At 42.1% G+C, this 23620-nt stretch overlaps 1 protein-coding gene across 2 annotated transcripts; it reads right to left on the bottom strand.

Annotated features, from left to right (window-relative positions):
* Positions 1–1751: 1751 nt before the first annotated feature.
* On the bottom strand, positions 1752–23587 carry CHD1L (chromodomain helicase DNA binding protein 1 like). 2 transcript variants are annotated; one of them, XR_014693119.1, is made up of 23 exons: positions 23440–23587; positions 22578–22690; positions 21709–21815; positions 20334–20448; positions 18833–18864; positions 17209–17290; positions 15763–15925; positions 15269–15424; positions 14071–14163; positions 13509–13605; positions 12075–12148; positions 10908–11018; positions 9329–9443; positions 8732–8885; positions 7482–7647; positions 6066–6211; positions 5557–5720; positions 4957–5233; positions 4330–4428; positions 3511–3581; positions 3140–3254; positions 2785–2893; positions 1752–2127 (listed from the first exon to the last, which is right to left on the bottom strand). XR_014693119.1 is itself a non-coding variant. In XM_084519371.1 (23 exons), exons 1-23 carry the CDS (start codon positions 23555–23557, stop codon positions 2049–2051), a joined length of 2688 nt encoding a protein of 895 aa, XP_084375497.1. In that variant the 5' UTR covers positions 23558–23587; the 3' UTR covers positions 1752–2048. The 2 variants fall into 2 exon arrangements, 1 of the variants encoding a protein (XP_084375497.1); XM_084519371.1 differs by having other exon boundaries at positions 5025–5233.
* Between the last annotated feature and the right edge of the window lie 33 nt (positions 23588–23620).

Here is a 23620-nt window from a genome sequence, read left to right as displayed (position 1 = left end):
CTTTCCTCTTTCCTCTGCACGTGCCAGGAAACTTGCAGCCCTCTGTGGACCTTATCTTAGAGGGTAAGGGACAGTAGCAGGCCGGTAATCAATCCCCTCTGTCCATTACAACTCTAGTCTGATGTGGCAGTGGGGCACACAGGACAGGGGCAGAGCCTCATCCTCTCATAGAAACAGAGGAAAGCCTCAAATAGGAATACCTGAGAAACGTGGTGGCAGATTCAGCACTTATAAAGGACCTTCATTATATTCTGGGGGACCTCAGCCATGAGATGAGATGAGGACTCTCTGCAAGTGCATAGTGGCCAGAGAATTTGTAGATGGGCTGGGATTTGGCCACAGGCGTGCGTGTGGCTGAGAAACAAGCCTTCACACTGAGACACTTGAGAATTAAACCTTTTATAGAAGGGCAACAAATATAAAGGAAAAGAGGAGGTGAAGGAACAGAGCCTCAAGTCTTCAGACTGAAATTACACGTTAAGTGTTCAGTGAGGCTGACAAAGAGAAGCACAACTGATCGTTTAATTCTGGCAAAAAGGTAATATTTTTCCAGGCTGGAGATCGCTGCCCTGCTCTCTGAAAGCAGGATGAAGAGCAACTTGTACTGCTGCTGCTGATTAACAGTGCCACCAGCCGGCCAGCTGGAAGAGTGCCAGTTCACCTAACGAGGAAAACGAGGTAATGTACAGCTACTCACCACCTTTCACCCCAGAAAGTCTTCGCAGTCAGCCTCTGATCCTGCAAGCCCTTTGCCAAATCCACAGAAGAAGCATAAATCCTCGGAGAAGCTGAAAGGTCTTACCCACAGAGGGCCAACGCAGCGCTACCTTACAAAAGCTTCAGCAGGGTTAAAGGAGATAATGAATCAGTTGGGGTTTTCTAGAGGAGCTAAGAGGGAATGAGAAATTATCCAATTCAGAAAGGCTTCTAGCGTGGAGCATGCCAGTCAGCGTGACGATCTGTATCAAAAATCAGGCGTGATAATGTTAAAGTAACAAGATCGTGGATGAAAAGCATGTTGGCAATTGGCTATTTAAAGACATACTTTCCATCACTTGTGGGATTATTTCCTTTTGGAAGCTCAATTTACTGATGAATCAAGTTTGGCACCTCCCTGTCTCTTTTTCCTTCTGGTCAAGGCACTTACTAGGAGAGCTACTGTTGCTTGGCTGTACCCTCTGTGCTAAAGCCAATAAATAGCACCAACAACACAAAGCCCAGGAAAGTTCTGTTGCAACAGAATAAAGCCAACGTCAAAAACTTTGCATTAAGATTTCTTTAAATTGAATCAAAGGGTCAGGGAACCTTTCAAACAGCTTTTTCGGCTGCATTAAGGAACTGGTTTTGCCCAACAGCTGCAACAGTCAAAGAACTGCATAATGAAAAAGGAGTTGTGGGAGGAGGAAGGGTGTCATTTATAAAACCCTCCTCAAGTTTTGGCAGCCTTGCATGCCTTTGACAAGAATTCTGGTCAAGATTCTGCTAGACTGTAAGCACATCATTACGTGGCTAAATTTTTATGCTTGAACAAATGCAAATTAATTGGGTTTCCGGGGAGCTGGGACAATATAAACAGTTTATACTGCACAGGTGTCATGCGACATCGTTAATACAGACAACTTCTTTACATCAAGACATTTATGTGTGCATGTACACTGTCCCAGGAAATCATTAAAAGCTGACTGAACAAAAGTATAATGTGACAGGGGATGAAATCTGAAAGGGAGAAAAAAAAAGCAGTTAAAGGGATATTATTCCAAGTCATAGCCAGAACTTTAATGTAAGGGATAACAACTGACCACCGATGAAAGTTTAATTTTCCATCTCCAAAACAGATCTAGGATTAAGCCAACATCCTCATCCAAATACTCTCTGAACTAGTCTGATTCCAATCCAGAGCCAAGGACAGTATATAAATGTTCTGACCAATAAAATAAGAGAGACAGAGACAAATAACTGCGCAAGCCACGCTTCTGAAGTGGATGCATACACGATGTTAAAAAGATCCTCATTTTTTGTGCACGTTTCTCAATAAAATTATTGCCTCTTCATGGCTTTGAGACTGTTGTTGAAGATGAAGATGGTTGTGAAGCAGAGGAAAACCCTTTATTCCTAGGGAAGTAGTATCTAATAAAAAGTGTCAAGGAAATGCTGTGGAATGCCAGACATGTCCACCAAGAGATTCACCAAGCAAAAAGGCAGAAGGCCCTATGTACTGTTGTTTTTCTGTCAGATTTTTGATGTCACAGCATTGCTGACAGTGGCACTACAGAAACGCATGTCTCCCCAGAGAAATGACAAAACAGAACCTCCTTGTAACTGCCTAATTCCTTTCCTGGAAGGTGAAAGCTATTTTGTTACGAGAGCTTGTCCCAACACACACCAGCTCCCATGTTTCACCAAGGAAGCAAGTGGTAACTTGCTTGGAACATGTAATGTTGTTTTTTTCCCCCCACGTCCTTAGTTTTTCTACTTTGAGTCACTTCTGTTATTCTGAAGTTTCAGTCATCTCCTCCACGGATGTGGCATATAGAGTTACGTTGATGGCTGCCAACAGAATATGAGCATCTGTTTCCAGAAAGTTCTGTCAGACGTACATTAATCGATCACTATCACCTCAGACAGTAAGTCCTTACTGTGTAATGAGTACCTGAATGACAGCAAAGTCAGATAAACCAAGTTTTTAGCTGGACTGCAGCATGTTTTCCTTATCCTCACGAAGATAGTTAGGGGATCATTCCAATATTAGATTTTGAACCAATAAAGCACACTCCAAAAGGATACATGAGAGTGGGGATGCCCCGTGCTGCCAAATATTTCCGGATGAGGCGCTCGGTACCATACCAGTTGAAACCTCTTGTCGCATACCCAATACGTGGAAGATGTACTGATGCTGAGGAGTGAAGAGAGGGCACGGTCTATTAGGAAAAGATACACTCACAGAAAGCAGTCTAGATAAAGAGTTCAAGCCGCCCAACAAGAATAGAAGGCATATTTTGGAATACAACCTATTCATGGAGATCTCACTTTTCCTTCACTTCAGAAAAAGTAACACAGGAGAGGTGGAAATTGGTCATCTTCTCTAGGTGCAATCACACGTGTAAAGGAGGATTCACTATTCTACCACACGAACACTTACCATTCCTTTTCTTAGCTGCAAAATAAATCTTCTTCAGGCCCTTTTCCAGAGCAGACAGCTTAATGCCAGACAAATTGTTGGATCGATCTCGATGCTGAGCTACGATCAAGGCCAACTAAGGAGAAAAGACACAAAAACTGAAATGGAGTCTATACGCAGTCGTATGAGATAAAGTGATAGCTGCTGGAAAGCTGCATTATTAATTATTAGCTTTCATAAACTCAAAAAAATCTCATCTTCTCTAACGTTTAACTGCCACTGAGTCGTGTTTAGTATTCAGTGCCACTATTATTGGGAAAAAGACCCAAGTTCATTACACACAACTTCGAAATATGGACAGAACAACACAAAAAGGAGCTTCTCATTCTCACCAAGTCCTGTCCTTTTTCCCTGGATTTTTTATCATCAATGGGGAATAACAAGGTTCCTCCTAAATGCAGGTCTGTCCAAAAAACAAGAACAGAACAACAAGAAAAAAAAAATCAGCCCTGAAAAGTCAATGGTAAGTGAATGCAGCAGACAAATATTTCACTGTCATGTCCTGCGTTACTCTTCTTTGCTTTATCTCCTCATGCTGGTTTCAGCAGTCTGTCAGTCACTTTAAGTGCCCACAGAAGCAAGGCAGATATTACCTGCCCCGACACACGCAGACACACTCCCCGCTCAAAGACCACAAATGGAAAGACAAACACTGGAACAAGAATAAAGCATCTACTGGGAAATTATAAAAAACAGCAGATCCCCCTACAGCAAGATGTGCATTCTTCACCAGCTGCAGGTAGCTCAAAACTGCTAATACATGCTCGGGAGAAGATTAATGTTTAGAGGGAACAAAAGGCCTCACTGGATACTGACTGAGATGGCTTTCATCCTACTTAAAAGCATTTTGACAGAAAACATGGGGCTCTGCCTCATATTGTGAAAAACATCCCCTGGATAATGAACGAGTTGTTTAGTGATTCTGTTTTTTTGGTAATTTGCCGAATGGATCAGAATGACCAACCCCTGTGCAGAGTTCTCACGCTCCCAAGACCAGTCAAAACACCCTCTGCGTTACTACTTTCAGAGGTAAAGATTTAGAAAAAGAGGAAAAAATATGACCGTCAAGGTATTCAGCCTCCTCACTCCTGCAACATCAGTGGGATTTAAACTCGTAAGTATCTTGGCCTAAGGTCATGTTTTAATCTTACCTTTCATCTTTCCTGCCATCTCGTATACTTTTCTTGGCTGATCAGAACGAGTCTCCAGAGCTGTAAACAAACCACCCCTTCCCCAGCGGCCGGAGTCATCTAGAATGCAATGACAAGTTAGGCTCCTTTTAGAAACTGAAGTGAAGAGCACCCTTGCAGGAAAGGGACCTGCTCTGGCCAAATGCAACAAATGCCCATCAAAAACAGCTATGGGAACCACACATGAACTGAAGTCACACGTGAACAGAGCACAAATCCTAGAGAATAAACCATAAGCATCGAGGAAAAACAAACTTATCACAGTTCCCTGAAAAACTTAACAGGGATAATTCCTTCTTACTGCCCGCTACAGATGCTTAACCAAGCAGTGATCATGGTAGTGGGCATACAGAACTATCAGTACCCTCATAACAGATGCATGCTCTCCCTGGATATGTCCCCAGACTTGTGCCCTGGGCTTCCCACAAATAGATGCTTGTCATTTGTGGGCTTTTATTTTCAGTTGGCATTTCCACTTTAAAAATGAGTTTTTGTGCTAATTTTAACAGAAGCCAAAGCAGCTTATAATGTTCTGCTATAGGTCTGGTCAAAGAGCTGCTCTGATACTGATTCAGGAGGAACTCTAACCTGATTTTTTTCCTCAGCTTTAGTGTCTTAACAGAGGTCCTGTGCATTTCTATTGTCATAAGTCCCACCTAGGCAGTGGACAATGATGGCATCCTCCTCTTCTGCTTTGGGGTGGGTGACATCTCCCATGACATACTTGATACAGTTTAGGTCCACATCTCTGTAATCTAAATCCACATTCAGCCCAGACTCTCCTTCTTCAGACTCTTCTTCAGAATCGCCTTCCTCTGAAGGGAGACAGGAAGATGTGTAATGATTTGACTCCCACCAGGCCATCCTATAACAAAACAAGAGAAGACCATGTTCAATGAAAAAAAAAATTCAAAGGCAGGTGGTTAACTCCTTGTTTTAAAAGATTGCAGCAAAACACAGGAGACACCAACTAGTATTCCCTCTGCTGCCCTCCTCTATTTTAGACAGGAACCAAGGTTACCCTCTCATGAGGGTGGTCTGTGTCCATTTCGTAATCATCTCCTTCCCATATTGTCATCCCCACCTGCCAGAGTGGATGCAGACCACGATTTTGTTTTGGGCAATCAGATACACTTTTCCAGAGCATAGACACCAGATTAAAAGTAGCTGATGCAGTGCAAGCCATACTTTTTCATGTGTTCTGCCTCTGCTTTTGCCTTCCTTCTTTCCTCCATAAGCCTTGCTCTCTTTGCTGCTGCTTCTTGGCGCTTCTTCCTCCTAGCCTCCAGCTCCTCCGTGCTCAACAAATGTTTCCTCCTGGTCGACTGCTCCCGGAGGCCTGAGAGAAGGGCCTGGAGAAAGTATCACACAAAAAGAATGTTAACCTCAAACCCATGTCTGGTTACATACTCCTTTCCCGTTTGTCTACCTACCCACAGGTCTTAACCATCAAATCCCAGCAGTCACGTAAATACACAGTTTTGTGACATAAATTTATATTAGTGCCCTGAACGTTGTATCTCTGATCCATCTTCAGAACTGATGAATTGTCCAACCTTCTGATTCAAGAGCCTTACTACATTGGCATCCAAACCTTTTAACGTGTTTTCTGCAAGCTGTAGATAAAGAGTTGAAACCACCAGCCTCATTTTCCACAATTAAGAGCATCATATGCCCTGTCATGTCTTTTGCCTTACGTTTGTTTTGTTGCGGAGAGCTCTCCCCTCCATAGTGGTCTCTTCGGTCAAGGCTTTCTGAAGATCCAAAAGCTGATCAAATGCTTTTTTGTCTTCTCTGCTGGGTTCCTTTGAATAATCTTTGCCTTCATATACATACATGTGATCTTTAAAAATAATGAAAAAACATAAAAAGGAAAGGAAAGCCACTAACATCTGAATACATATAGTGAGATCAAAAGAAAACAGGCTTCTCTGTGACACTATTCTACCCTCAGTAGAAAAAAGACAGTTACTGTCATCATTACTTTTTTTGTATAGTCAGTGTCAGCATCATGTTGAATCTAGACTTACGTCCTCAGACAAAAGCTTTCCAGTTAACTCATTTTTTCCTATTTCAGCCAATTAACTGTTTAAAGTTGTTGCTCCATCGCTGTTCTCTTTGGTCACTCCACCTCTACCAGCAGTGAATCTGTTTAGCTTTACAACTCACGTAAACGGATTGCAAACTTCTCCTTTAGAGTTTGCAAACAAAATAAAAGCACAGAACTGGCAATCCAGAGTTACTGCTCATCGGGTGAGCTGTTTTCCCAGTAACTATTACACAGGGTGGTATCACTGCTCTTCTTTAAGTACCAACAGAAAATACCACTCTTACCTAACTCTCAGCAAAGAATTGCTTGTTGCTGGCAACTGCTACAGAATGGACAATACCTATCCTGCAGGGCCACATTTCTGCTTTGGTCACAGATCTGTGCTACTGTGTACTCAAAGCAAAGTCAGCCTGTCTCACTATGACATAAGAGGGAAAGTTTCCTTAGAATTTATTCTCGTGTAATATGGGGTTATGGAGAAGTGATCACAGTTATGTGACATTTGGATTGGAAGGTAGAGTTCTAAAGACAAAATAGGTTTGTTCTAGTTGTTTAGACTCCATGGCTCTGCATTTCTTATCTCTTATTTTGGAACTCTTTAAGGTCACTTAAACTCGTGATTTTCATGGCCAGTAATCTTTTGTACGGAGACAACTATGTAACACATGCTATATGGTCTTTCCTTAAGTCACTGTTGTGTCTCTAAAACTGTAATTCTGTCATAAGGGCTCTCTGGGGGAATAACAGCAGTTGTAATTTGAATACTTTCCCTCTTCTGAGGTCTCAAAATATTTGAATCACAGTAAGGAATTCAGCCCCCCCTAGCCACCAAACTGGGTAGAGTATTGTAACCATTACAAATGACAAATAAAAAGCTCAAGTGACAAATAAAAGCTCAGAAATAAAGACCACGGATAAGCCACAAACAAAATCCAGGTCACTTGTTTAATTACAAGTCCACTTTTCTTCTTGTTACTTCAAAAATGCAACTCCAGCCTAGTAAATGTTCTCTACTAGCATTAAAGTATCACTCATTACATAGGTATTTAGATTCTTAACTTACTCTCTGTATCCTCCTCTTCATTCTCTTCCTCGCGTGGCAGGACAACATCCGTTATCCACTTCCCTTCCTTTGTCTCTCCAAGGATGTTTTCTAGCTCCACATCTTGAATAGTGCTCCCTTCAGAGGACAGCAATTTATCCAAGCCAAATTTCAGGATTTCACTCAGCTTTAACAAAGAGAAGGGAAGTCCATTATTAAAATATCCTAATTCCATGCCAATCCCAGTGTTTTGAGCTTCTGAGACAGAAATACAAAGGTTGTAAGAGTGGAAGAATCTAATCCTTTGTGTTACCTGTCCAAATACTTAAGTTTTAACACGCTTAGTTCTCCTAATACCTGATGAGACAGGCCTCTACAGAATATCTCCCTCAAACATTCTCAGCCAGGCTCGAAAGGTCATTTTTCTCCGCAGGCTAAACAATAAAACAGCATTATGCTGATGGCATTCAAGCAGCTTTTCCTCAGAGCCAAAAGGTCCAGGCCTGTTGGCTGCGGGGAGGGGAAGAATTTATATCCCACAAAAATTAACGGAGAGAAAAATATCAGCGTGGAATTTCCTATTGGCTCAGTTCCACTTCTCCCATGGAAATTGTAATTGCTGAGATAAATGCTGATGGAGGGGTAGAGGGTGGCGGGGGGAAAAGATACACTAATTCCAAACCTTTCCTAGGTTAAGCTGCATACAGGGGAATACATTCCCCCTGATCTCACTTTGCTTGATGTTTTCAACCCAAGTTCTCAGCCCAAACCTCAGCTTTCAGGTCAGAATTATAAATCACGCCCTGACTCCTGAGACATTTTATTTGCCAGGAGGTCAACAGAAGGCTGAGCAAGTTTCAGACTAGCAACCAAAAGTTGACAAAGTGCTCATTATCAGCTCTGTTTTTGAGAGAGAAGCAACAGAGACGGATACGTTCCTAGAAACAATGAGTCAGCTTCCACTTTACACCCGTTATGATTAAAAATATACAAGTAGTACAAGAGAGGTTCTGCCTTCCCCTCTTCACCAAGAAAACACACACCTTTTACACAATAGACGCACCTCAAAATTCTAAGAACTGTCTTCAAATCTCAAATCATGTCTGGACCTAGAATATAATTTTGGTTCCTTGAACACATCTGTCACGTCAACACAAATCTCCCCCAAAATATAAGTGCTTTAACAGGTTCATATAATACAAAATTCAAGAAACACCCTGGCATTTCCAGACATTACTGGAGTCAAACTGAGGGTTATTGTTCTATTTTACCTGTAAATCTGCTGCTCCTTGAGGCTTGGGTACTCCCAGAGCAAACTGGCCTCCTTCTACAATGGCATTTGTCAGCCGAAGCTTGGAAGCAGCTCTTCGGTAGATTATTTCTTCAATTGTATCTCGCCCAATCAAGCGGATAATTTTTACAGGCCTTCAAAAGTTCAAGAAAATTCTTATTATTTTCTTTTTTTTTTTTTTTTGAGGTGCACTAAAGCTGTTAAGCTCTTTGCTTGCATGGAACTCTGTCTAACCCAATCTTTTGTTAGGGACAAAAAGGCAAGAGCAAAATGAACAAAGGCAGTCAGAAGAAATTTAATGCTGAAACAACCACTTCTTGACACAAGACCAGTGCTCACTGCAAGAGCACAGGAAATGCTCCACATTCCCTCCCCTCCTTCAAATCTACAAAGCTTGCACCCTAGACACGTGACAAGGACAAGACTGCATGAAAAAAGCAAAGACATGAGATATTCTCTGATCTTTCTCTGACATTTAATCTATTGTCCTTTAAGCCTCCTTTCTAATGGATAGGAAAAGAATTACTGAAAGACCGAGAGATTCAGCAACCACACAAGAAGTAGCAACGTTTCTCACTTGTGCTGCCCAATCCGGTGAGCTCTTGCTATTGCTTGCAAGTCGTTTTGTGGGTTAAAATCACTGTCAGCAAAAATAACTGTATCTGCTGCTGTCAGGTTCATGCCAACTCCACCTATGAACAAAGAAGATCACAAAATATGTCACCAGAAGAAAATAAAGGTGCCGCTGGAGAATTTACACTGTGCAAGGTTCTGTCAGATCTGATCAATTACATCAAATTTGATCTATCTCTCAACCCCAAGCTTAAGTCTCACAGTGATCCAAAGAGATGGATAAACCTAGTATTTCTATACTTACCTGTGATTCCAGTTTTCTGCAAAAAAATAATAATAAAATAAATAAAATAAATAGTACTGTGCATTGTAAAGGGAAAAAAAAAAAAGAAAAGAGGAGGAGGAGAGAAGATAGGATGCAAGTGAACCAATGCAAAGGAGATTGGTTGTTAAGACTAATGACCACAGACATTATTTAGCTGGAAGGAAAACTTCTGCAGCGAGGACTGCCTTCACTGAGGCCACAAAAAGACTGCCCAAGTCATTACTTGGCTGCAGCATAGAGGCTACTGGCAAAACTGACAGCTGAAACAGTGAAAAACACCATGCCCAACTACATGATAACCAGGGCCTAGGTATTTACATGACTTAAAAAGTTTTTGAGGTTAGAATTTGGGCTCTCGTGGAATGAAAGGAAAAAAAAAATACATTTTTTTTGTTGTTGTTTTTGTTTGTTTTTAATATCTGACTATAGCATTTAGCATACCATAGCCAAAGAGGGGAAACCTGTTGAAGTACATTCCTTCCTGCTCATGCCAAGGAGTTCACAATAATCAGAATATCCCTGCAAGTGGAGACAGTTGTGCACCTGAAGATCTCTGCCCATAACATAACGAGGCTGGAAATACTGCTGGCACAGCAGTTTCCAGCTGGATACAAGATGCCTTGGCCACAGCGCTGTGCAGTAAGAAGCAACTTAACCTAGACTGAGTCTGACGTTTGAGCTCAAGCAGTGTTGATCCTCTCTCGGGATGAGGGTGCTTGTCTGAATCGATACAGGGAGGTCTGAAACTGTGTAGAAGATCCGGATCTGCCTGAAGAACTGCACAGATGGCAGTCCCATGGCGTTCTTTGCAGTCTCTGGATGGTAAAAGGCTCTCAGTTGAGCCTGTCTGACAGCTAGAGAGCACATCCATGTTCAGGAAACCCAAGAAGCAATTCCACCAGCTTACCTAAAGGAAGTCTATTCCTGCCTAAAGTCTGGCACTTGCAGAAATAAAATTCTGGTGAGAATCCCTGAGCTTAGCCTGGCACAGGAACAGGCATAGGGCTTAGAAAAAAAAAAAAAAAGTAACTCAAACGAGTGCAACATGAAAAGTATCTTGGCATCAGCTGCTGAAAGGAAAGCACAAAAACCAGATGTCCTAGGTGAGAAACCCAAGTTCAGGATGTGCCAAGTCTCCCTCAAAAATCCCCCATATGAACAGGGTCTGCAGGACTCAGAACACCCTGAATTCTTGCCAGAAAGAACAAAAGAAGAGTGCAGGAGCAAGACAGGGGTTGTCTCTTCCTTACTTACTTACCTGCTCTGGTGCTCAGCAGGAAGACAAAGATGGGCTGTTGACCAAAGTTCTTGATGGCAAGGTGTCTCTCTTCACCCCTGACAGACCCGTCCAGCCTCTCGTAGCTGTAGCCTTACCAAAACAAGCAAAATTTATGTTTCTGAAATTCTGTCTACGCTCTCATTTGCTTAGCTCATTCTCCATAGGCTCACTGAGTTTTTACGCCAAATCCTCTTGCCTTGATTTGAATTTTATTCGCTTCAACCCCTTTGTTCTTTTCCAGTTAAACCTTGTATAAACTGAAGTAGTGACCCTGGCTTCCATATTCAGCTAAATTACTCTTTGTCAACAGTCAATCTGAAGCAGAAATTCTTAGCAGTTGATTTACTGTGTGGAAACTAGATGGGAAAATTCAAAAGGCAAATTAAAAGAACATTAGCACAAAGTCCTATTTCAGACTTCGTTGTGCTGGCTGTTGGCCCCACAATACAGGCCAACAACCATCAGATCTTCCTTAAACAAACTCCCTCCTGCCTTCAGTGTGTGCTTTCCTGTGAGCAAGCAGTATGGGATATGGCCTTAGACTTGGCTTTCTATTGCATTATTAGCTGTCCAAAACCATAAACACCAAACAAAAGCCTCTTTCATGGGAAATCCAAGTAGGCATGGAGCCATGTGGACTGAAACAAAAGAAAAGGTCCCAAGAACACTTTGGTAACCTTGCCAAAGCAGGCACGTTGGGGCCCCACTGCCAACAACTGTTTTAATCAAAAACTAATTTCCTGGTATGAATGTGGCACATTTTGTGTTCTGTACTGGACAAACTGAACTGAGAGTTACTGCCTTTAGTGTAAATACTTCAGGATTCAGGTATATAATTGAAGATAGGTATGTAATGAACCTTTGCTACCCTGCCATCTCTTAGCTCCATTTTATCAAGGAACCAAAGCTGAAGCTAATTTGAAGAACAACACTGAAGTCCAAGTTCATTACAGGCAGGTAGCACAGCAGAGTGAAACTCAGCTCCTTCCAACTCACGAACTGTGGATGTAACTTAGGATATCTACTAAGAAGCAATAAATCCCCATCACAGCCCCTTCTCCACCCCAGGCAGGTCAGCCCAGAGGAACAGTGTATGGCAGAGATCATTCAGGTAAGCCCTCTGCTGCCAAAGTGCACAGACCGTACCTCTATAATCCATGTAGTCCTGCAGAATGTCAAGCAGCTGAGTCATCTGAGAAAACAGCAAGACACGATGGCCACTGGAAGAAGAATGTGAGACGTCACGGGCTTCAACGTACTGCGACAGCATTTCACAGAGCAGCAGAGGGGCTACAAAAGCTTAACCAGCCGCTGTTACACAGCAAGGACTTGCCACCACTGCACACCAAGGCTCACAGAGTCACTGCCAATTCCCTCACCACGTTTTCGGCCCCACATCCAGATGTAACCAGTCAGCCTCACTTGCCATGGCTGAATACAGCCCGGTGAGGGCCCAAAGAATCCTGTCTAAAAGGATCCTCAGCTTCAACATGAGGTCTTCCTCACCACATGACCCGCCACGCCGGACTGTTCTCAAATGACATACCCTAAGTATCTTAAATGCTGGAAAAATATGGTATCAGCGTCTCTGTGACAGCACAGCATTTACTACTCCATCTATGACCCTCAAAGATTACACACAACTGCAGACAGCATTTACGTGGGAAATCAACTCTCATCCCTTCCAGCTCTGGGCCTCAGACAGTGATAAAAGAGTGCTGTGTTTAAATCAGGTTGCAGTCGAACAGAACACGGACGTTTTCGAGTCCAGAAGTTGCACAGGGCTGTCTGCGTGGCCAAGGGAGAGAGGCATCTACTCACAGCATGCCCTCCACTCCCACATCAGAGCTTTGTAGGGTCTGTTGAAGCCCTGTGCTTTAGGGAGTAGTCAGAGGGAAACTGCAGTCCAATTATGAGAGCAGACAGAATCTGTGTATCATGCAGGAGGCACCAATTCACAGACTTCACAAGAACACAGACTGTGGTTTGATTTGTCTCCCGTCTGAGAGCTGGAGGGAAATACCCAATGGCTTTGGGTTCCAGGTTCTGAAGTCACCAGAGGTAAAGATCAGAAGTGCTGAATACTGTTCTCAAAGCTGAAATTTCAGCTTATTCTTGGGTTTCAGTCCACTTAAATTTTCTTCTCATGCTCACTACGCATTCTGCCTTCTGGGCTAATAGAGGCAAGGTAGTGCAAAGGAACAGAACTGATGCAGCACTGGAAGTTACTCTCAGGAAACCCAGTCAAACAATATATGCTGAAAACCATGTCAGATGTATATTCTCCCACGTTCCCAGGATAAATTTGGCATTATATGAGAACGTGCAATAGAGAGAGAGTGAAATGTTCCGAGAAATACTTAAAGGGTAGATACAAAAATCTTTGAGATTCCTCTACAGTCCGAAATGCAGCTCTTTATAAGGAAATGACTTCCTTGTGGTACTCAGCAGCACGCATGAAACAGGGCAGTGCTTGAGTTGTGGTGAATAGTCTGCACAATCTATGGCTACCTAAAACCATTCTTCGTTTACCTTTTCTCCCTGTTTCAATCCCACCTTCCTCACCCCAGCATGACATACCCAGCATACAAGAAGGAAAGGAGTTTATCCAACAGACACAGCTTGCCACTGGCTTCAACAATGTGGTCTCCAATCTCAAAGGGCTCTGGTTCAACACCTGGAACAGAAAGGAGTTTCAGAGGCAGACCTAATACCCTATGAGTATCAACTCGGTGGTCAAGCTCTAAGTGTCTGCACTGCCAACTGCTGCCAAGCAGACCCCCAGGATGTTTGTTTGAAAAGTGAATGGTCTTTGTCTATAAAGAACACCCTCGATACTTTAGGAAGTACTTGATTAAATTAAATATGATTTCGTTGTTTAGACGCAAGAAATCAAGTGGAGAACTAAAGTTAAAAAAAAAAAAAAAAAAAGGTTTCACAGGCCCCTTCTTTATTCCTCATCGCTGATGAGCTGTCATATATTGGAACTGGTCACAAACTCACAGCTGGTTCTGATCCAAGTACAACGTTGTTTACTACTTCCTTCTAACACATTGCCAAGCAATTATAGAAAACCAATGTGTACACAAAAAAAAATATTGGATTTCTTTCTATTTCAAAAGAGAGAAGAGTGTTTTCTTACCGTTGAAAAGATACGGGTGGGCGACACACTTCCGAAGCTGACTTAAGACATTCTGAAGTGTTACTTTCTTGCCTGTTTCACTTTCAAATGCATCTGAAACAAAAAAAAAAACACAGAAAAAAGAAGAGAGCAGGAAAACCCACATGTCACTACTGTGTGACTGAGAACACCTGAACACTGCTCTACACTGCTTCAGCACAGAAGTAACACTGCATAACTTTTGCATTTGGATTTCCATCTCAAGATTAACATACTTGTTTTCATGAGCCAAACTAAATTTTCCTCACTTTTTTTTTTTTTGATCAAGCCTTTAGAAATAAGACCCCGATGAAAACTCCTCCACCTTGTCAAAATCCCTGGAACTTTCTGGACTCCCTGGAAAGGGTCAGTGACATTGGACATTGTTCTAAAAGTACATTATAGATATAGAAATAATCAGAAATAGTGAAAGTGATTTGGTGCAGTTCATTTGAATTTTCCAACAACGACAAAGTAATACAGCACAGTGAAGACTTCCAGGAAGTTAATAGAGAATGTACATTTGTGAGGGGAAAGCAAAGAGATACGCACATAGGCTGACTTTAGAAGAAGAAGATTGAGCTTGCATGGTGATGTTTACACAAAGCATGGCGGCTCCTTGCAGCACCAGGCATTAGCCCTAGAAGAACAAAGGCTCTCCATCCCACCAGTTATATTTTCCATACAGCACAAAAGGACCAGCAAACCATATGATGTAATATGCATTGATGAAAGAGGAAGATTTCAGAGACAAGCAATTACCTTTGCTCTCATACCTCAGGTTGCTCGTTACAGCTAGTTTGTATACCAAGTGCCAAGGAGCCAGCTGTTACGGTTAAGGGTCTGTGGCTGTTTCCTAAGAAACTCAAATCTACATCCAGTAGTTTTCAATATGCCATATGGCATCTGTATTACTACTGGAAAATCTGTAGAGATCCACAGATCTAAAATGTCCTACATAACCTTTTTGTTTGAACACAAAAACAAGAGGCAGGAACAGGCTTACCTGGTAATAACGTTTTTAATTATACGCTGACCCAAAGCAGAATCCTGAAGCTAACCCTCCCTAGTCCTGCCAAAACCCATCTCTGGATCCATATGTCTCCTATTTCATGGTTTTAACTTGTGATGAATCAAACAGCCCCCAAATCAAGTGATAGGGTACAAAACCCTCACTTACCTAGATCTTTCATCAAAATAGCTTTGTAGTACTTCCTCTGCAGAGCTGACATGCCATGGTACAGAACCACTTCCACCTTTTTTGGAAGCTCAGCAGCCACCTCAGACTTGACTCTTCGAAGCAAAAATGGCTGCAGAAGATTGTGTAATTCTTTGGCTATTCAGAAACAGGGAAAAAAAGAGATTACTGAATTAAGCATAAGTAATTTATGCAGTACCTTCACAACTACACTTCCAAAATAAACGTACAAAGGAACCTTATATCTATTAATGAAATGGTTTAAGCCTGATTTTACAGACAAAGCAAAAGACAGCTGCACACCTGATGTATTTAAGAACTACATTAAGGTAAGCAACCGTTACTTTTATTTGCTTAATTTTAAAGCTAGCCAGCCTTAAAAAAAAAAAATGCAAATAAAGGGGATACAACATGCTTGCCTCCCAGTCAAGATAACGGCTGGTTCTGATTCAAGTACAGCATTGCTTATTAATTACCTGTCTCACTCTCCTTTTCAATTGCCTGGTAATACTCCACAAATGCTTTCACTTCTTCCCTAGGAAAAACGTCAGGTTCAATAAAGCTGAGTAAGGCGTACAGTTCTTGGAGGCTGTTCTGGATTGGTGTGCCCGTGAGTAGCACGCTGAAGCCTACAGAGAACTGAAAGAACCAGGAGCAAAACAAAATGATTAGGAGATGGTATCTGAAAATGAAAAGTTACTTAACGTGCAGCTCCACCCACACCACTTTTAAGCTTGACCTCAAGATGAGAGGTGGCACATAAATGCCAGTAGAATGCTGCAAACTTCTGCCAAACCCATCCAACATATGGTATGGTAAAACAGCTCCACCAAACTGAGTAGGATAGCATCAATGCAAGGAAAATGGCATAGCAGAACAAGAACAAAGTGCAAAAGCGACATAATTAAAATTCCCACATCCCTGCTTCCTACAGTCAAATACTGCATACTCAGTGTTAAGTAATTAGAGTTGACTAGAAAATGCTGCCAGAATAGGCCAGTGAAATGAAACCGCAAAAGATCACATCCATTTGTATTTTCTGACTAATTCTGACAATCACAGTGTCATTATCTGGTCCATGCTGCTCATGGTAACCTTTGTAAAGGTAATTGGGGAATATGGTTGCCTTTGAAAAAATGCAAGTCTTTTCTCAAGTTTAGTAATAGAAAATACATTAGGAGAGCTAAGGTGAATCACTTCTACTTCTTTTCAACTATAACCAAAACTCCTGAAATACAGTCATCATGAAAAATACATTCAGAAGATAAGACTTTCAGGAATCTAACTTAAAAAAATATTTATGAAAGTATTGTATTTCATTGCTGCTGCTGCCAGTCCAGACCTAACGTCCATGCTTCACTGCCATGACAAGAATCCTTCACAGAGACATCCATTTCATTCATGAGAAAGCAGGGGTGCTTTCTCACCTGGGACGGCCCAAGGGAAGTTACAGCATTTCTACTAATTTCAATAAACAATGGTGGCTCCATAAAGTGAGACAATGGAAGTCAGCAGGTCATGACTCAGGGTCCTACCAACTAGACAAGGTTGGAGATATCCTCTTTGTCACTTTATAATGTCCTGCCTCAGTCAGACTTCTATTGCTTCAGTAGCACAGCTGTGGTTCAGTGCTACACGTGGTTTCTTTACATTTTGTGGTCTCTCAAATTGCTCCAACTTGTCAAGCGCAAACATGAGTCAGAATAAGAGACAAGCTCCAAATACTGCCCATGTCCACACAGGGCCAACACGATAGGCCCTTGTCTGTCTGCCACTAAATATGGGAATCTGTTCACCAGTTCTGATGGAAAATGGTTGTGGCCCAGAGCTTAATAAAATACACAGAGGAAGAAATGGAGAATATGTATCCTATTGTGAAGAGAAAAATCTTCAGATGCTAAAAGATGGATGAGTTATTTTACCTCGGAAAGTGTCTTGTAAAGCAGAGAGCTCTGATTTTTCAGTCTGTGAGCTTCGTCTACAACCAAGGCAGCCCAGTTAAAACTGTGAACAAACAAAGCAGCATCTTCAGTTAGGTGCAAACAAATCACTACTGTCAGTGCAAAAAGACTGAAATAAGTGGTGCCTCTACTTGGCTGAACTCAAGATGCTCTCACACCATGAACCACATGCAAGAATCACAAGAGGGGTGGGAGGGTGGAAAGAATTCACAGCTTTTCAAGAGCCAACACAGCTTCTTAGCTCTAGCCTGGATGAGTTTTCCTGAAATCATAACTGGAGTAAATTCACTTGAATTTGTTGTTTCTCTCTCCACCCTCCATTTCTGTGGGAAATGATATAAGCACAAGATCCCCATAGCTCTTTTTTTTTCCCCTTGATTCTTCTTTTTGCTATTTAAGGGTGGATCTCCACTGCCAGGAGAGTCAAATGTCCCTACAGGCTCAGCAACTGAAGCGCAGAGAGGATGTTGCAGTGTGAAGCATGGCAGAAGTTCAGGTGCAGTCTGACCCCTCCATGTATTACATTAGAGTAGGGCTTTTGCTCCACTTATTTTTATTGTTATTCTGCTTGTAAGGAGTGGTGGCCATAGGGTCTAACTCTGACCCACCTTTACAATGCGTTCCAAGACCTACACAGGACAAGGCACAGCTTATTAGCAGCTACCTTTTTCAGAAGGAATAATAGAATGAAAAAAATGCTGAGTGACACCGCTTTGACGTTATGTGCTACCCTTGAAACCTGTAAATTGCACTGGATTTTGTAAATTCTGTAAATTGCAGCTTCTACCATGTGTTCACCCAGCACAACCTCCTGTTTCCAGCAATGGCCAAGGCAGGTGCTCTGCAGAAAAACAACAGGCTGCCCTCAGTGGGCCTGGCTACTGCTGAGATCCAAAATTGTGTTGTGGGGGCTGCTGGATTTCTGCTCCTACAAAGATCCCGAGTTATTCGTGGTATCTGACTGCCCCCAGCATTTGTCACAGCACGTACCACTATCACAAGGCATTTATGCCATTATAAAAAATATGAACATTCCTCCCCATTTCATGTGCCTGTAAAATCCTGCATGACCATGACAGTGCTTCCTACAGGCTGAATTTAAGCTGTAGAATGAGTCTTGCTAGAAAGCACAATGCTCTGTAAGCCCTCCACAGCTCTGACTGGTGGCAAGAGGCAATAAATTTCAGGATATGGTATTAGCACAAGTACCATGGTATAATGCAGGTCAATTTAAATAAATTTTCATCTAATGCCTTTATAATCTGAAGCTTTTGAAGATTGCCTCTGCTCTAAACGCCTATCTTCTGGACTGATATTTAATATCCTGCTATAAGCTGCTATATATCATGTTATTCTGAGTTAACTGGCTTGAGAATTGTCCTTGGCAGAAGTTCAGACACATCTTAACTGACATTAAGGATCCTTCACTGAAACGTGGTACAGGCAAAGCTCTAATCATAACTCAAGAGCATCTTTGGATCTCATGGTACAAGCGTAGGATCTCGCACACAAATAAACATTCGCTTCAGAAATCTCTGACAGACTTGCAGAATTAAATTTGAAAAATAATTAAAACCAGACTCACAGTTTGAGAAATGCTGCATCTTTCAGACAAATCTGCAACAAAAGGAAATGAATCGTTACTTATGACTTAAGTTAACACATCAGTTACAACAGATCATCTTTTATGTCTACTTGTGAACTATGGCGAAATACAGCAGAGTGGAATGAAGTCAGTTACTACCTAAGGAAAGTAACACGACAGCTTTTGTAACCGCAAGCTGTTGTGACCCTACATTTTAAAGCTTCTCTGGCAAAGTATCAGCAGTAAAACCTCAGAGAATTAATGGAAATTTACAGACTTCATAAACATTCTTCAAGTCTGTAAAGTTTGTTCATGTCCTTCTCACTCTAAGAAAACACTGTGCACCTTCAGCATTACAATCTTTCTAACTCTAAGCAAACACATGCTTCAGAGGATTAATCTGACCTGCTAATATCCTTAAATGCTCAAATTGTTTGCCCAACTTCAGATTCAAAGAGGAAGAGAAATCGCGTCACTTAAGTAAAACCTTTTAAAAGCACAGAATTTTATCATCAGAACAACAGAGATGAGAAAAACACTAGCTAATGAATATCGCCATATAGTTGATCATTTTGTCAGGCTTGGTTGAGTACGAGCACCTCCACTTATCACATTCAGGACTTTATCACTGCAGTCCTGCTTGTGCAGCGTGAAAACAGAGGCAGGCTGAGAGAGATCAGCACAGGTCACAGCTCCCAGAGAAAGAAAATGGTAAAATACTTGGAGAGGGTAAGTGAGAAGTCAAAGGGAAAAGGAGATCAGAGGGGAAGAAGAATCTGTAAGATGCTTTTTCATTTAATTTCTAGTTGGTTGGTGTGTTTGTTAAGAGACTTCTAAAGCAAAATCAAAGTACTGATATGAAGTAACACCTGAATGGGACTGATCCATCAGAGAAAAGTTAAGCTTTTTTCCCCACTTCACACAACGGAGCACCAGGCCATGCAGAGTCTAAAGCAGTGAACAAGGAAGCAACCCTACTGGGTCAGTCTAGATCAGGACAGGGCCTTCACCAGAGTCCTGACCAGATTCAGCCCAAAGCTCTGTCAATTATAATAGAAACCTTATCATTTTACAGTCCAAGAATGAATTTTATCTGAGGAGGGCATGCTGAAGAGGGTACGAACACAGGCAAGCTCTTTCAAAGTGTTCCTGTGTTGCCTGATTAATAGAATCTTAATAAATATCACATGTGTACGTTTCCATTAAATACTGAAGGTCTGTAAGGAAACATAGGAAGGCAACGCAGCTGCCACATAGCAATAGTTAAGGGTGTTTCTGTTTTCTTTACTCAAGCTGTGATACAGCTGGGGTTAAATTAGATTATCTTAGGGACGTGAAAACTGCAGCAACTTATCTAAGTGGAGGAAGTGGGTTACAGAGTAGAGAATCACTGAGGAAGATCAGAGATGAGTACAGAGAACAAGAGCTGAGCTGTACAATGGAATGGAAAAGGCAAGGAAAAGCCTGAGCCCTCCTTTCAAGTGACAAAGACACCGTGTACCTCGTATGTTGTTAAGAGCGCATGGAAGTGAGATTGCTCTTTCAGATTCTGCTGCAGCTTGGGTCGTTCCTCCTTGTTGCCTACATACGTCACGAAGGAGAGACCTGGAGCAAACCTGTTGTCAAGAGAAAGATAGCAAAAAAAAAAAGTGAGACTAATTATTTCATGTTTAAGATCCTGGACCCCATTATCAAACTTGGATAGCGCAGAGATAATGAGAACCTCCTATTCAAACACCTTACCCTCCTGTGATACATGGCCGGATCTCAGCTCTTGAACCTCCCCCCTTCCTGATTAACTTGAATCTCAGCTTGGAACCTCAGCTGCTGGTTTGGTTTGGACAAGTCCCATATAAACTGCTTTCTCCTAGCTCTCAATGTTCAGCACAGATGATGGAGAACCAGTCTCATGGTATATCTGCTATTCTGAACTGAAAAAGCTTGTGAAAAGCAGGTGAACGAACAGTTTCTCCAGCTGGAACCACATAATTGACCCAAGGGCAGTTAAAAGAAAGGCAAACAGTGTCTGCAGCAAGTAATCCCAAGTCAGAACCTCAAAAAAATCTATCCCTCGTAGTGAAAAAGAAGATAAAACCAATCCTATGGAAGATGAGTTGGGTCCGTAAAATTCTTCCTCACTTAATCGCACCCCTAATACCTGCCTAGTGTTTTTCCTGGATAGCTGTTCACCGTTGATGTACATCACATTAAGTGATACGCTTTTCCCCAACTGTTCCAGCTGCAAGTCTACCCAAATGAGGCCAGCTCAGTTCAAAATTTAACCTCATTGAGTTCAGATTCTGACACAGCATTTCTCAACAACCATGCAGAAATGCATGTGTTCTGATATTTAACTTTCAGCACCTCTTCTTAAAAGCAATGTTAAGGCTCCAGCTTAAAACATACAGATTCTGGGCACAGCAAATGTGCCATCAGCCCAGACACTGTACCTCAGCGAAGATGGGTTACATGCACAGATGTAATGTATTTTAGATGCATGTGAGCATGCCAAGAAACACTATTCAGCAGGGGTCTTACCTTTCATCATACAGAATCCTGGCTGTCTTCAGCAGATTTTGCCTAAGAGAGGCTGAGCATGGGGGGATTGGGTTAGAAAACAAAAAACAAGCAGCTAGTGGTGGCATTTGTACTGCAAGTCATCCAATGCTTTAAGATGGATGAATTCATGTACATCACAGCATCATAAGGGCAATGCATCAAATACAAGCGGTGTTTGCATTGATTTATTGTTTTGGTAGCTTCCCTTTCTACTTTTATTCCTTTTGAAAGAAAAGAAATTCTTAGACTGAACATATTTGAAGAGTCTTTATAATTTTTCATGCAAGAATATGAGTGGGTCAACTGCTGAAACTTACCTCTCCAGTTCCTCCTTCCAGTTGCTCAGAATGGACAGAGGACACAGTATCAGAAATCTCTCTTTGTTCGTTACTTTTTTTGTCAAATAAAGAAGTAGAGAAATAGTCTAGAAGGCAAGGGAACACATTTTTTTTACTAACAAGAAAATGTCTGAACATGCATAAACTGTCTCCTCCTTGAATTTTGTAGCTGATTCCTACAGGGTCACTAGCAGGGAACTAAGGTAATACCAAACAAGACCCGGCATCAATGCCATAAAAGCTTAGGGCCTAAAACATGACCTCCGTATTTGGAACCCTTTTTCCAAAGACCTTTCTCCCACAGTCACAGAGAAGATCTACTATATGTCACTTTCTGAAACTACCAGTTTGTTATTAAGGACTCATTGAACACCATCAGCTGAACTAAAGCACACTCGTTCTCCAATGAAACTGAATCCCATTTAAAAACTTATTAAAAAAAAAAAAAAAACTCTGAAAAAATTATCTGTACTCAACTTTAATCCACCTGTTGAGAAACTCAAAAATCACCTTGCTGCAGGTGCATCAAAACTGTATCATTGCCTCCATACTGACTGTATTACCTGTTAATTCCGCACACACTATGAATTATACATACACATGTCTGTGTAAAATGACCACTCATCTTTCTACAACCCTCCCCAAAGTTTTTTTTTGGAGTGTTACTCAGGTCCTAATAGGGGTTTTAAGTGATTCGGGAACAAAAGAAAGAGCTCTGACTTTTGTGTAAGGACTTCAGGATGTGGCTGCTTAACTGACCAATCATTAGGTGCTTTTCTTCATCGTGCAGAAACACTCGGCTAAAAAGTTGGGCAGAACTCATTTTTCAGAAGAAGAAGGTGACACACCTGACAAGTCTTCCCAAGACCCATCTCATCGCCAAGGATACAGCCATGCTGGACCTTGTAGCATCGCACCAGCCAATTTACACCTTCTATTTGATATGGACGAAGCTTAATGCCTGGAAATAAAAGAAATGTGTTAAGGTTACATAGCCATCCAATACACTGTCACAGCTTGAAGCCACCACAAACATGTCCTGCACAGACTGGACCTTCTGCCAACTAACTGCCTTATAGAAAAGGCATGCAAGTTTTCGGCAGGTGCTGTTTTATCCTGCAGCATAGCAGAAACACTGATGTTACAGTAAATTCATTCATTTCAACCATATTCAGGAACTTGTACGCATAAAAATGCCCCAAAGTCATTGGACAGGCCTGCACAAGGAACCTAATCTGATAATTAAGCTGCCACTCCGCATGCCTGGAAGGCAGCTTCACTTTCAGCTCTGGCCACTTTTTTTAAATATGCAAGTGCTACTTTCAGGGACGCTCTTTAAGCTACTAGTTTGGAAATATTTGTTAACAAACTAGTAATAGTATAATAATCCCATTTCAACACGGTGCTTTCCAGCTTGAGCTAGGGCAGATCCCAAGCGCAGATGGCTGCGGCGAGCACCACTGCAGAACAAGCCTTATTACCGGGCACGGTGTATCAAAACAAACACAAAATGAGTCAAATTGGAATCTTCACGACCTTTTTCTTACACATGGACTTAAGTACTGAAGTTAACGATGCTGCACCACAGCTTTACCCTGAGGAAATGTAAGAGCAGGGTGAGCGCGCAGGGGCAGGAATAACTCACCAGCCCTCGGGGACCAGAAAACCCATCCGGCAGACGAATGCCGGCACCAAACCCCTCGCACTGACCTGTGAGGCCCCACTGATAAACCTCCTCCTCTTTCTTCTCCTCCTTTTCCTCCTCCACACCGAGCCCCGCATCCCTCTCCCCGTCAGGGCGGCGAGGCGCCGGGCAAAGCCGCGACATGGCGGCACCCCACAGGCGGGGCGAGCCCCGGGGGGCCGGCTGCGGGCGGGACGAGCCCCGAGC

Source organism: Aythya ferina, assembly GCF_964211825.1.
Source record: "Aythya ferina genome assembly, chromosome: 1".
NCBI classification, from domain to species: Eukaryota; Metazoa; Chordata; class Aves; order Anseriformes; family Anatidae; genus Aythya; species Aythya ferina.
This window is presented reverse-complemented; position numbering and strand designations above follow the sequence as displayed.